Consider the following 16,459-nt stretch of genomic DNA (forward strand, 5'->3'; position numbering starts at 1 on the left):
CATAGTGCCTAATCTTTGTGCCAAGTTTAGACAAAATGGGTGTATTAACATTTGAATTACGCTTCAAAGATATGCAAAATGCCAACAAAATGGCAGTTCTGCAGCCATATTGGTTCATATGTAGGGCATAATGTTTTGCTTTTGTGCCAAATTTGAACAGAATCGGTTCAAGGATGTTTGAGTTATGGTTCAAAGACATAAAAAAATCGCAAAAATGGCCGCCTGTCGGCCATATTGGATCATATCACAAAATAAATTGATGTTCATATGAAGGGCATAATGTTTTGCTTTTGTGCCAAATTTGAACAGAATCGGTTCAAGGATGTCTGAGTTATGGTCCAAAGACATGAAAAATTGCAAACAAAATGGCCGCCTCACGCCCATATTGGATCGTATTGCAAAATAATTTGACATGGATATGAAAGCCATAGTGTTATGCCTTTGTGCTAAGTTTGAACAGAATCTGTTCAAGGATGTCTGAGTTATGGTCCAAAGACATGAAAAATAGCGTCAATGACACTGTAGCTCCCATCCTGGACTATTTAGTGTTTGTTCTCTGGTCAGATATTTGAACATGTGTGAAAGGGATAAAGTGCATGAAGTGAAAATACTTAAATGTAATGTACTGGAGACAGTGAAATATGTTTAATGTATTTATTCAGAACATAAAAATACTGTGATACAACCATTAACTAAACAAGTCATTGACAATGACAGTCCCCACTTGTAATAGGAGTATTAGTCTTGATGGGGCAGGGAAATGTGGTCATTAAGAAGTATCACTGGAGTGTATATGTTGAGATCTATGGGCACATAGGTCTATGTCGTTGTTCCAATTGAAACACATGAGGCATGTCTAAGTTATGGTTCTAAATCGGGAAAAAAGATCAGACCTCTAGCAGTATTGGACAGCCAAGAAATACATATGCGCATAATAAATGAGGTACAAGATGTGACATCTTAAGGTCTAATATCCTATCAAAATTGGAGGGTATAGAACTTGTGGTTATTGAGATATGCATATATATGTATAATCAAGGCAAAGGTCATTGAGGTTACATGACATTTTGAAAAAAAAATTATATTGCTAATTAATCCCTATATGCCAAAAAATCAGACCTCTAGCTCTATTCACTTGCCCAGAATTAGATGTGTGCAAAATTAATGAGGTAAAGCGTGTGTTGTCATAAGGTCTCCCATCCTACTAAATACAAAAGACATAGCACTTGTGGTTACTTATTTATTGACATAAACATATATTTTAGGTAAAAGGTCATCAAGGTCACATGACATTTAGTCAAAAAAATTCTCTCCTATAGTTATCCCTTTATACCAAAAATCAGACATCCAGCTCTATTGGCTTGCTCAGAATGAGATATGTGCATAATTAATGAGCTACAATATGTGGCATCATAAGGTGTCCAATCATACCAGATATGAAGGTGTAGCACTTGTGGTTACTGAGTTATGGACAAATATGTATATTTGAGGTCAAAGGTCACCGAGGTCACATTACATTTTGTCAAAAAAAATCCTCTCCTATAGTTATCCTATATATCAAAAATCAGACCTCTGGCTCTATTGGCTTGCTCAAAATTAGATATGCACATAATTAATGAGGTACAATATGTGGCATCATAAGGTGTCCCATCATACCATACATGAAGGGTGTAGCACCTGTGGTTACTGAGTTATGGACAAATATGTATATTTGAGGTCAAAGGTCACCGAAGTCATGTCACATTTTGTCAAAAAATTGTATTGCTAGGTTATCCCTATATACCAAATAAAGTTATCAAAACAAACCACCAATTGTATGAAACATGGGCCTAAATACAGACAGACTGACATTCACAGACTGGCACAGAGTGATGACATTGACCCCAAGTGTGCCTTGGCCCATGGAGAGTGATAAAGATATAACAAAAAGCTGAATGTAATGATAAAATAGTTAAGTATAGGCCTACAGACACTGAGAGTGAATATGTTACAGCAATTTGATAGTTTCTTTTCGTTTTCTAATTCTGTGATAATTTTTAAGACAATCAAACTGCAAGGCAGTTTTAATATGTATTGACATACATGTTATCTTTTACAAGCACACAGCAAACTGTTCTTGATTTTTCATTTACAATATTTGACATAGACTGAAATACAAAACATGCAACAAATGTTTATATTTCGCCCATACACCAGATACATGGAGAGATTCAACATGCAATCATTAACTCTGAAACCCTACAGGGAAAAGTAAACATTGTTTTCTTCCAGAACAGCTGGCGCATCCACATCTGGAACAACTTACAAACTTAACCAATTACACTAGGATGATGACACAAGAGATAAAGTTAAACTGTGGTGAACTTGACTATTCCTTTCAAATCCTTACCTAACTTGATTGACATCTTAAACTAAAATACACTGCATGTTTAATGGCACACAAAAATACATCAGGGGTGTACCATTTGATAAAAGGGGGTTGTCTGGAAGATTGATGAGGAACATCTTTTTTATCCGATACACTGTACATTCTTTTTTCCCACTATCTCACCTTTTCTTTTTGACAAACCTTCTGTGGCTGATTTTTTTATTGACATTTGTTTGGATTTTTTTCAAAATCTGCCAGGACCCCCCCCCCCCCCCCCCCCCCCTCCATCACTCTTTAACATTGAAAAAAACTTTGAATATATTTGTTGGAAACCAAACCTGCTGAAATCACCTCAGCTATGTTTTCTCATTATTTTTTACCGCATTTCAACACCAAATACAGTTTACCATTTCAAATGCTTACTGAATCACAACATTATCTTAAACATAGGGCCAATGTCCCTGAAGCTACTATAGACATGGATACAAAATTATAAGTATTTCCTGACTGTATGAAATCATCTCACTAAGGTCATCCTAGGGACCTGTTAACCAAATATTAAAGCTGTCTGACCAGCGGTTTTGAAAAAAAACAAGCGACCCAATAGTCGACAGAGCTCTGCTGTGTTATGTAGAGAGCAACTTTTTGTGACATATGTATTGATGAAGATGGTTGAGATCTTTGATAGCTCATTTCAGGATGGTCTGACCTAAAATGGCAAAATTAGCTGCAAAAATACAAAATTGATGATTTCATCATAATTATGTATAAAAATGTATACCAAATATCAAAGCTATCACATGAGTAACTTTTGAGAAACAAATATTTTGACCAAAAACGGCAAAAATTGACCCAAAAATACAAAAATTGAAGATTTCATCAAATTTCACTATATCACACTTGGAGAACCCCCAGGAACCTGTATACCAAATATCAAAGGCATCAGACAAGTAGTTTTTGAGAAAAACATTTTTGGACCAAAAATGTCAAAAATTGCACAAAAATACAAAATTGCAGATTTCATCATATATTCTATATATCATATTTAGTTTATCTGTAGGAACCTGTATACCAAATATCAAAGCTGTCAGACGAGCGGTTTTGATGAAATAAATTTTTGACCAAAAATGACAAAAAAATTCCTTAAAAATACAGATTTGCATATTTCATCACAATTTGAACAAATCCAAATTGGGTTATCCCTAGGGACCTGTATACCAAATATCAAAGCTGTCAGACAAGCGGTTTTGATGAAATAAATTTTTGACCAAAAATGACAAAAAAATTCCTTAAAAATACAGATTTGCATATTTCATCACAATTTGAACAAATCCAAGTTGGGTTATCCATAGGGACTGTCCATAGGGACCTGTATACCAAATATCAAAGCTGTCTGACCAGCGGTTATGAAGAAGGAGATTTTTTACCAAAAACGCCTTTTTTGGCACTAATTTGTATATTTTCAACAATATCAAAAAATCAAAAAAAGCACAATTATTTCAGGTCAGCCCAAAGTACTTACATGCTAATTTTTCATGTAATCTGCTCAGTGGTTATTGAGATTTTCAATTTTGACTGTTTTTACATTTTTTCACTTAATTTGCATATTTTTGGCAATGACAACTTCATTTGAACAAAATCTCATCTACAGCCCATCATCCATGTACACACCAAATATCAAGATGAAATGTGCAGCGGTTTGGAGTTTTTGATGTTGACGGACAGACATACAGACATACAGACATACAGACATACAGACATACAGACATTTCCCTAGCCTATAAGAATAGCTTCCATTGCCATATATACATATGGCTATGGGAGCTAAAAATCGCAACAAAATGGCCACCTCGCGCCCATATTGGATCGTATCGCAAAATAAATTGATGTGCATCTGCAGGTCATAGTGCTATGCCTTTGTGCCAAGTTTGAACAAAATTGGTTCAGCAGTGTCTGAGAAACTGTTGATGACGGACGGACCCAATCTATAAGTCCCCGCCGGACTTCGTCCGCGGGGACTAAAAACATGAAAAAATTGTAATAAAATGGCCGCATAGCGGCCATATTGGATTGCATCACAAAATAAAGTGACGTGTATACCGGTATGTATGCCACAGTACTTAATCCTTGCGCACAGTTTGAAAAAAATTGGCTTAGGGATAACAGAGAAACGGCTGCTGATGGACAGATGGACGGACGGACAGACAGACGTACAGGACCCAATCTATAAGTCCCCGCCGGACTGTGTCCGCAGGGACTAATAACTTTTGCATGTCTTGCAATTAGCAAAAACCTCTGGCCAAAGGACAACCAAATCTTTCATTTAGACTATTAGAATTGTTGTCACATATGGCACTATTCAGGTATGATAACTTTGATAAAACTGTACTGTACACTGAGTGAGTGGAGAGTGTTGGCTTCAATCTGGCTTGCAGTCCTTTCAAAGCAACTGTCTCAATCTGGTGAAATTTGAACAATGATGATCAATTGCTCATCAGCTGCAGTATATCTATTCCTTCTTTGGCCATTAAGGATGAAGAAAAAGAGGGGATATATGGAAGATGGTGCACTCTTTTGTTTCATAATCATTTGTCTTACACTGTTTGATTAGCATATGTGAAAAGAAAATTGAATATTTTGTGGCGCACATTAAACAACATTTCAACTTAAAAATGCTTTCATTTGCACTGTCACTCATAACTGTGTTGACTGGCTGACAGCAAAAAGGGTTACGTAGTAAGGCATTATCAGTTATAGCAAGACTAGGGAAATTATGGTCTGTATGTACTACAACTGTACAAATTTAGCATGAAAATTAACTGATCATCATTCACTGATTCAAGATTCAAGTGCAGCAGGGTACTTTTGTTAGTATACAAATTGATAATGAGAGAAACGTAATTTTTATCGACAGTATTCATAATCATAACTTCACTTTTTTATTCTCTTGTTATGACTGATAATGACTTACGGCCCTGAGGACAGGATGAAAAGTAAATCAACATGAGGCCAGTGCAACAAGAGCATAGTACATACCTTATATTATATGCCCCCAACCCCAGTGCTACAATTATTGCAGCTACATAATGTAGGGATCATAGTTGCAGTACAGTAGTTCGAGGTTTTGCCTCGATATTCTGGGTAGGACGGCAAAACCAGAAAACCAAAATAATATTAGACTGTAAACCGGCAATAAAAAGAAAGGCCAGATTCGCCCAATTCTCGACCGCGGGCCATCCGGGTACTTGCGGGTTCTTACGTCATTTTTGCCTCACAGCGCCGTGGGGAAGTTCGGATTTTTCAACCACCAAAGCAATATTGAAAGTTTCAATATACATAAATAACATAACTTTTAGTTCTGATTTTTAGTCCCCACGGACACCGTCCATGGGGACTTATAGGTTTGGTCATGTCCGTGCGTGTGTGCGTCCGTGCGTGCGTGCGTCCGTCCGTTCACGCAGATATCTCAGAGATGCCTGGAGCGATTTCATTCAAACTTGGTACAAGGATTACTTCATATGTCATACAGATGCACGTTGATTTGTTTTGTGATACGATCCAATATGGTTGCCAGGCGGCCATTTTATTACGATTTTTTCATGTACAGAGCCATAACTCAGGCAGGTTTCAACCGATTTTATTCAAAGTTGGTACAAGGACATTGACAAATATCATAGCTATGCACATCAATTGTTTTGTGATACGATCCAAAATGGCTGCCAGGCGGCCATTTTATTACGATTTTTTCATGTACAGAGCCATAACTCAGGCATATCTCAACCGATTTTATTCAAAGTTGGTACAAGGACATTGACCTATGTTGTACATATGCACGTCAATCTGTTTTGTGATACGATCCAATATGGCCGCCAGGCGGCCATTTTATTACGATTTTTTCATGTACAGAGCCATTTCTCAGGCATAACCGCATGTTTCAACCGATTTGTTCAAAGTTGGTACAAGGACATCGACCAATGTCATAGCTATGCACATCAATTTGTTTTGCGATCCAATATGGCCACTGTGCGGCCATTTTGTTACGATTTTTTCATGTCCTGAACTATAACTCAGACATGTATCAAGCGAATTCATTCAAAAGTATTTTTATCACAGAACTAATGAAGAGGACTCTATCCTCTCTGAGGACCTGTAATCAAAATACCCATTAACAAGTGGGGACTGTGTCATCAACGATGACTTGTTTCAACACAATGTCTGTATCATTCACTCTTCTGTATTGTCTGATCTCTCATTCATCTCACAGGTATGCGTTTCACCTAACTCACTCCGCGGTTGAGAATAACCTTCTGAGACGCCCCCAAACGGAATCCGGTTCGGCACCTGCCCACTTTCTCTGCGGTTGCACCTGTAGCTCTGGTTTTGCTGTCTGACCCGTAATACCCACTGGCAAAACGAGCTATGATACTGCAGATAAGATGATGTTAGAGTATGATATTCCTTTGTTCATGAAGGCGCGACTTTGCACAATTTTTAAATATCGGATATTTACAATATAGTATCAAAATTTGACATATCGACGATTTCGGGACTAATATCGATACTAGACGATACTAGAATGAACTGCGCTTGTCCCATGGTCTATGAAACCGCTGATATTTACTGGCAATTTGGGGACTCTAATATCAATACTAGATGATACTAGAATGACTTGCCCTGTGCTTCAGCACACCAGATCTGTTAAATCGCCGATATTTACCTGATATTTATCGGCGATTCGGGGACACTAATATTGATACTAGACGATACTAGAATGACTTGCCCTGTGCCTCGGCAGGCCGGATCTTTGAAATCAATTATATTTACGAGATATTTATCGGCGATTCGGGGACACTAATATTGATACTAGACGATACTAGAATGACTTGCCCTGTGCCTCGGCAGGCCGTGTGAAATTGCCGATATTTACCCGATATTTATCAGCAATTTGGGGACTCTAATATCGATACTAGACGATACTAGATTCTGTCAAAGCGCAGGTTAATATCCGATATCTATATCAGAGATTTCACCACCTTACAGTTCTGGTCAAACCCGACTTCCAAGGACTGACTCTCACTTCAATACTAGGCGATACTAGATTCTGTCAAATTGCAGGTAAATATCGAATCACGGTCCAGAGGGACCGTGATCGAATATATATCGGAGATTTCACCACCTTACCGATTTTGCCAAACTCGACTTCCAAGGACTGACTCTAGCTTCGAATTTAGTAGACGATACTAGAATGACTTGCCCTCATGTGCCTCGACACGCAAGGTCTGTGAAATCGCCGATATTTACCCGATATTTATCGGCGATTTGGGGACTCTAATATCGATACTAGATGATACTAGATTCTGTCAAATCGCAGGTAAATATCCGACATATATCGGAGATTTCACCACCTTACACTTCTGGTCAAACCCGACTTCCAAGGACTGACTCTAGCTTCGATACTAGACGATACTAGGATTCTGTCAAATCGCGGGTAAATATCCGATATATATCGGAGATTTCACCCTAGCCAATTATAGGGGCGACGTCAAAAGTTCAATGTAGGATAAAAAACTTAATTCCCTTAGTTTCCCCCCAAACCCCCCCCCCCCCACCCCCCCTAGAAACTTAATTGACTTATATTGAACCTGTTGCCAGGCTCTATAGCTATCTATGTAAAGCGAAGCTAAGGATCAGTCAATTTGGGGTGAAATAAAGTAATGCATCGTTAAGGCCCCACTAGCTGTAACTCTTGAAATTTGTTGACGTCAAATTATCTACCTATTCTTTCCTCTCTGAAATCTACCCTCTGAAGAGATATGAGCTTTTACTGCATTAGGAAACCATTCCTTTCAGAAACATTTGACATGTAAATTAAAATTTTATTAACGGTCATTTTGATTTCCTGGCATTTTCAAAAATTAATAAATTAAAAAGGAATCAGAACATACAATGTCATAGTTGAAAACATTCACCCTTGTGGATTACAGTTTGGACTACGCTGTGCAGTTTATATGAAGATTTAAATGCAGATATGCATAGTATCAAGGGTTTTAGCTTTTCTGCATGGGGCTGTGATTTAATGTTTGGGCGAACATTTAATCGCAGTGTAATCTTTATCTTGTTCAAAATTGCATATATAGCCCCGGCAGTGTGTACACAGACCTAAATGACTACATTGTTACAAACTTATTTTAGTTTGAAAGTAAAATCATAAAAATAATGCTAAAAGATACAGCTAGTGGGGCTTAAGATTGGGTTTAAACACACTTTGTGTTTCATCCAATGTAAATACAACATACTAACAACAAACTTGAAGTTTATCAATGAATGAACAAGAACAACGTTAACAACAATAAAGTCCAGGTTTCTCCTTCCAGAGGCATAAAATTTATCTCATCTGTCCTGGTGGTTGTAACAACTCAGTTCACACTGCTCCATTCAGGCGGACTACACATGCACCAGAAATGTAGCAAGATATAATTAAAAATAAATTCCGAGTGCAACCAGAAACAGTAGAGAAACTACCATCTATGGTGCAACAGAAGCCAACAGCCTGCATTGTTAGTCCCCGCGGACGAAGTCCGGCGGGGACTTATAGATTGGGTCCCGTCCGTGTGTCCGTCCGTCCGTCCGTCCGTCCGTCCGTCCGTCCGTCCGTCATCAACAGTTTCTCAGACACTGCTAAACTAATTTTGTTCAAACTTGGCACAAAGGCATAGCACTATGACCTACAGATGCACGTCGATTTATTTTGTGATACGATCCAATATGGGCGCGTGCGGCCATTTTATTGCGATTTTTCATGTCTTTGGACCATAACTCAGACATCCTTGAACACATTCTGCTCAAACTTAGCACAAAGGCATAACATTATGGCTTTCATATCCATGTCAAATTATTTTGCGATATGTTTCAATATGGGCGCGTGGCGGCCATTTTGTTGCGATTTTTCATGTCTTTGGACCATAACTCAGACATCCTTGAGCACATTCTGCTCAAACTTGGCACAAAGGCATAACACTATGGCTTTCATATCCATGTCAAATTATTATGCGATATGTTTCAATATGGGCACGTGGCGGCCATTTTGTTGCGATTTTTCATGTCTTTGGACCATAACTCAGACATCCTTGAACAGATTCTGTTCAAACTTACCACAAAGGTATAACACTTTGGCCTACATATGCATGTCAAATTATTTTGTGACACAATTCAATATGACCACGAGGCGGCCATTTCGTTTGCGATTTTTCATGTCTTTGAACCATAACTCAAAGATCCTTGGACCGATTCTGTTTAAACTTGACACAAAGGCATAACACTTTGTCCTACATATGCATGTCGAATTATATTGCGATATGATCCAATATGGGCGTGAGGCGGCCATTTTATTGCGATTTTTCATGTCTTTGAACTATAACCCAGACATCCTTGAACCGATTCTGTTCAAATTTGGCACAAAAGCAAAACATTATGCCCTTCATATGAACACTAATTTATTTCGTGATATGATCCAATATGGCCGACAGGCGGCCATTTTTTTGCGATTTTTTCGTGTCTTTGAACCATAACTCAAACATCCTTGAACCGATTTGGTTCAAACTTGGCACAAAGGCAAAGCACTATGGCATACATATGCATGTATCAATTAAGCTTGCGATAGGATCCAATATGGCTGCAGAACTGCCATTTTGTTGGAATTTTGCATGTCTTTGAATCATAATTCAAAGGTCATTTCACCCATTTTGTCCAAACTTTGCACAATGATCAAGCACTATGGCATACATATACATGTCAATTTACTTCGTGACATGTTCCAATATGGCTGCCAGATTGTCATTTTTTTCCAATATCGCTGTCAGATGGTCATTTTTGGATTTTTTCATGTCTTTGAGGCTTAATCATATGCAAATATTCTTTAACCAATGTTGTTGAGACTTGGTACAAAGATAAAGTACTATGGCATACATATGCATGTCTACTAATTTTGTGCTATGATCCATATGGTCAATAGACAGCCATTTGATTTAAATTTTGGTGTGATTTTTTTATGTCTTTGAAACATAAACATAGGTCACTGTCCCTCAATGGACTGATTTTGTTCAAACGTGATACGAAGATAAAATACTATGACTGCATTCTTGTGCACATTAATTTGTTTCATTATATGATCCGAAATGGCTGATTACAACAACATACCCGATCCCATACCATTTCGAAAATTCCACCAAACCATGTGTATAGTATGTGCCATCATGACACTGGAGACAGTAAGGGCATCGTTATGTGTGATGTAATCAAAAGTTCCTTGAGTGGTCATTACCGGCAGAGATGAGTCATTTATTGAACGTTCCTCAGATTACTTTATTATGCAAGTCACAGGCCTGATGCACCCGTTGCATCAATGTCATTCCACAGCTACCCAGACCACAGCTACCTAGACACCAAAGATTATAACAAAATGGACAAGCGGGGACTGTGTCATCAACGATGACTTGTTTACTCTAACTAGGCCAGGTGCAGCTCTGCACCGTGTTAAAACAACTCCCTCCGCTGGATTCAACACGAAAGTGTGCATTTCTGCTCTATTTTTTCAAAATATTCATTCCCCTGGCGATTTGTAGGATAGAAACTTTTTTAGGTCAAAACCCCCCCACCCCCAAACTAAAAGAATTAAGTTTTTTATCCTTCATTGAACTTTTGATGTTGCCCCTAAGCCAATCTAACTTCGATATTGTATCTATAGTGGCCGTAAATATCGGATATCATATAAAAGTGCAATATGTCGCGGTGTCCTCCCTCTGTTTGCAGATTTGGCTGCAGGTAAAAGGGGACTACCAAATGTATATTTTATGGGCCAGTTATTTGGAATCCATCATTTCTGCTTGGATTACCACATAGTTTACCACATAGAGTAATTTCTAGTTCTGTTTTCAAGTGCTTGACACTGATGTTTCAAAAATATCTTTCTGTCACTGAGAGGCATGTAAAGCTGATTCATCGATGATTGTCATGTCATACTAACCATGGGGCTAGAAACGGACTAGCTCCATGTACTACCAACACCAAAAGCTGCACAAACTCCCACAAACTAACATGCAAGGTGGTACGCCCATGGCCTTGGCGCGTTCGACTTAATATTTAAGCAATCGTAACTTACCTGTTGCCAGTGTTGATGATGTGACCATGATTGTGATCAACACTGGCAAAACTTCTACTCTTTTGACTGACATAACGTATTTATAAACTCTTTTTCTGCAAAATTTCTGCTGCCCCGTTCAAATTCTGGACTGACGATCGCTGTGATGCATGGTGGTCATACGATAAGCATGTGACCACTACAGCCCACAGCTGACACTTCAGCGTCGTCTGTTGTACCTCGGGGTCGTTGGCTGCCATCGTATTCAACGGAAGTATATAGTTCTATTTTTATGCAAATAATAACTCGAGAGCAGACCCGCACTGCGAGGTATAATATGTGCTGCTTTTCGGTCTATAAACGCCACTAAGAAACTCGGAATGGCGAAAATACATATGAACAGACCTCCCAACGCACTTCAAAAATGATCGCTAAGTTGAATATGGCAAGCCAAACGTTGCAATATTCTTGAAAACCTATAAACCTATAAACCTTTTTAATATTTTTTAGAGGTTAAGTCAATCCAAATGTGCAAATTTTAAACAATTTCTTTGTTTTCCTTCAGCATCATGAAATCACAGAAGTGCATAGGGTAAGCGACGGGGGATCACGTATCGGGCGTTCGAAAATGGTGTCGGGCAGTAAATAGAAGAGCGCGAGAACGGTGCAAAATACGAAACGAGATCAAAATCGTGCAAGTCGGAAAGATTTTACACTATAGCACAAGAAGAACACATTAACTGGTGAAGTCCCCCGTAAATTTTTGGTATAAGGGGACAATCCCTCCCCCCCCCCTTCGATGGGGCCCATTCTGGATGAAACACTGCTTGAAAAGTTAAAACTGATGAAAGACAAGAGAAAAAAAAAAACAAATGTGACCGATGATATTCTTGACCGCGGAGTGACGTCACTTTCACCTCACGCACGCGAGTGAGGTGAATTGGGATTTGACTATACAGGACAGTGAACAATGCAGAAATTATGTGACAAAGGACAGAACTTAGTGTTTATCATTGACATAATGTTGAAACTTTGAATACTGGTGTAAAGGTTGAAAAATCCACACTTCAATATTTTGTTCTCACGGCAGTGTGACGCAAAAATGATGTTAAAAACCGCAAGTTCCCGGATGTCCGCGGTCAAGAATAAAGTGTATATCAATATAAATGCACAGATGTTGTTGGTTTATCTTTAATATTGGCAAAAAAAAAATATCATATATATTTTTTTCACACTTAAAAATAATAAATCGCAATTATGAAATATTGATATCACATAACTGAGTTCGTATTTCATCCGGGTTGCGCTTCCTTTAGGAGGAAGAGAACTCGATAAAAACACTGTATGTGTATGGTATGCAGTTGTGTATGACATGATCAGCCGCCCGGCGCGCATGTCCGGCCGTGAGGCCGTCGAGCGTTAGGCTAGCAATGAGTTCTCCTCCCCCTAAAGAACGCTACCCTGATGAAATACTCGGTTATGTAATATCAATATTCTATCATTACGATTTATTATTCATAATAATTATGAAAAAATATATTTGATAATTACGATTATTATTTTAAATACTTATGAGAATATATATAATATTTTAAACTACCAATTTTCAGTTGGCGGTGAGTTCTCTCATAGACGACAGTGTATTGTGAGTCAGCATTTCAGTGAAATTCAAAAATCCAATCTCCTGTCACAATCCTTTAATAACAACCCTAGTCTTATCAAATATTTTAAAATAAATAATCAAGCATTCATAAATCAGAGATTTACCTTTTTTTTGTATTGGAAAAATTATTCAAAGTTTCATCAAAGATCAATCATAAAGCTAGTTCCAGTTCGCATATAATAGCCTGCGGAACTGGGGGCACAAAGCGAGGTCAACGTTCCAAATCATACATTGTATCAAATTTCCTTTGTTCAGCACAACATTGTATCGATTCTGATACCTAAAATATCTCAAAATCAGACAGCGATCGACGATGGCGAGTCCCAAAAACCCGGACCGAGACGAGTCGAGACGAGACCAAAAGACCTCCTATCTTACTGATAGAAAAGTTACGTTTTTTTGCACAAGGGCAGCATCTGTATCAATGCCACGGGGAAAAAAGGACGTGTTCCACTTCTGTCATAGTTGTGATATCCCACTCCTACCATCGACTTATGCTTGTTCATTTTCGTACACTCTAGTCAGTGGTTACATAGCTCTCCGAATCTGAATCTTAATCTGAGGCTGCCTCAGATTCCACACACATAACATACATGTACTATAGTATCGGTAATGTAGAAATGTGGCAGAGCCACTGTAATAAAATTAAACATATGAGCTCTCAGTTTACTTTCCTATAATGTGTTTATAAATGGTGAATCTAATTTCTAAAAAATGATTACTTAAATCTCCTGTATGTATGTTTCTAATACAAAGTTACCTATTTTGACTTCACAGTAGATATCATAGTAGAATCTGAATCTGGCGCTTCGCTTAGGCCAAAATGCCGACGTCGCGTCGCAGTTCGCATGTTTCGAGCTCGCCTTGAACTCAAGTTGAAAAACCTCAACAAATCTTTTTGCAGTTGTTCCGATCGTTGATTGTGCTATCTCTTGCTTCGTGCATCGATCTTTGACACTCTCAACAAACTGCAAGCTTTCTGTAGTATTGTATTATGATGTATTTACAACGCCTGGCCTGAGGGGTCATTATGGTCTCGTCTCGACTCGTCTCGGTCCGGGTTTTGGGACTCGCCATCGACGATGTCTGTCTGGCAATGCCTGAACCATCGAGTCTGGCAAAGCAATCGTAAATGGTTCTACTCCGGAATAAAAAGGACGCGATGCGTACGCCGTTCTACATACTCAGTACGCCCAAATAATCACGTGATGCCGGTACAAACAAACCCACATGTGTACTGAACGCGTATGGAAATACACGTACGTCTGTGCGCGTTTGCGCACATGGCTTTGTTTGTACCGTGGTCGATTCGAATTCCGGGTTTGGCCTATTGAAGATCCTGAAGATCGAGTCTACTGGGTGACTGGACGCATGGGACACGCGACCTGCCACGCGCCTGGTAATGCGTACTTTCCAATCACGCGCGTACGCGACGATTGTGATTCTCGGACATAACCTGTTCTAGGACGTGGGCTAGAGGGAGTCTCCGTGCACCCCAACAGGATAACAAACCTGTATTTTTCAGAAGCCTTGGGATCCTTAGAATACGAAATGGAATTTTAACAGAAAAAATATAGGGATGCAATAGCTGTTACGGTCGTGTTTTGAAGATTACCGCAAATCACGATTTTGCGACCAACATGCGTTTTCGTCAAATCTGTCTATTGTAAGTCATCTGCTGAGCTTATTTTTTATTATAACCTCACTTGTTTGGTATCATTAGAAAGGCAATTTATTTTTCTTTAGGATGAAGTATTGTACTATGCAATATCTTGTACAGTTTTCATGAAATATGACCAAAGCTTACCCCATACCCCAAAGTTTAACATCGCAAATTACAGTTAACCTCAAATTCTACCAATTTTTAGCTACACATAGGCCTAATTAAAAATGCAACGCTTTGTAGAAGTCTGTTTTATTTGGTACAGGTATATATTCGAAATATGAAATAGACTTTTAACAGAAAAAAATATTGGGATTTTATAGCTGTAACAATCATATTTTGAAGGGTACCGCAAATCACCGTATTGCCGACTTGCGTGCGTTTTTGTTAAATGTCTTCTTATAAGTCATCCGCTGAGCTTGTTTTTGTATATAGACTAGCTTGTTAGGTATCATTAAAAATGTAATTTACTAGTCTTAAAAATGACATATTGTTACATGCAATATCTTGTATAGTTTTCATTAAATATGACCAAAACTTACCCCGTACCCCAATATTTATATAGAAAGTGCTGTCACAGCTAACGTGATCAAATTCTGCGAATGTTTTAGCTAGACATGATAAAAAGGGCAATGTTTTGTATGAAATCTCTTTTATTTGCTACAGAGACATACTAGAAATATAAAATAGACTTTTAACAGAAAAACTTTTGGGATTTTATAGCTGTAACAGTCATATTTTAAAGGGTAACGCAAAATCGCAGTACTGCAGACTGGCATCTTTTTTGTTAAATTATTCTTCTTGTAAGTCATCTGCTGAGCTTGTATTTGAATATAACCTAACTTGTTAGATATCATTAGAAAGATAATTTATTAGTTTTTAAAATGATATATTGTAACATGCAATATCTTGTATAGTTTTCATGAAATATGACCAAAACCTACCCCATACCTCAAAGTTTATATTGAAAATTTCAGTCATAGCTAAAATCAAATTCTACCAATTTTTTAGCTAGACACAAAAAATATGCCCATTTTTGCTATTAAATCTGTTTTATTTGGTACAGGGACATGTCGGAAATATGAAATAGACTTTTAACAGAAAAATGTTGGGACTCTACAGCTGTAACAGTCATATTTTGAAGGGTACCGCAAAATCACAGTGTTGCCGACTTGCATGCATTTTGTTAAACCTGTCTTTCTATATGTCATCTACTGAGCTTGTATTTGCATATAACCGAATTTGTTTGGTATCATTAGAAAGATAATCTAGTAGTTTTTAAAATGAGATATTGTAACATGCAATGTATTCTATAGTACTCATGAAATATGACCAAAACTTACCCCATACCCCCAAAGATTATATCTGATTTCGTAGCTATCGTCAAATTCTACCAATTTTTTAGCTAGACATAATAAAAAGGGCAGTGTTTTGTATGGAATCTGCTTTATTTGGTACAGGAAATATGAAATGGACTTTTAACACAAAAAATATTGGAATTCTCTGGCTTTAACAGGCATATTTTGCGGGGTACCGCAAAATCACAGCAATGCAGACTCATATGCGTTTTTGTTAATTTTGTCTCATTGTAGGTCATCTGCTGAGCTTATTTTATTACATAACCATGTT

General features: G+C 38.0%; 1 protein-coding gene across 1 annotated transcript in view; it reads right to left on the bottom strand.

Annotated features, from left to right (window-relative positions):
* LOC139117943 (sialate O-acetylesterase-like) overlaps nucleotides 1-11,777 on the bottom strand; it is a 74,976-nt gene extending 63,199 nt beyond the window's left edge. The window contains exon 1 of the mRNA XM_070681185.1: nucleotides 11,526-11,777. Within this exon, the coding sequence (XP_070537286.1) occupies nucleotides 11,526-11,598 (73 nt within the window). The 5' untranslated portion in view covers nucleotides 11,599-11,777. The remainder of the gene's footprint in view (nucleotides 1-11,525) is intronic.
* Nucleotides 11,778-16,459: the final 4,682 nt, after the last annotated feature.

Source organism: Ptychodera flava, chromosome 18 (assembly GCF_041260155.1).
Source record: "Ptychodera flava strain L36383 chromosome 18, AS_Pfla_20210202, whole genome shotgun sequence".
In the NCBI taxonomy this organism is placed as follows: Eukaryota; Metazoa; Hemichordata; class Enteropneusta; family Ptychoderidae; genus Ptychodera; species Ptychodera flava.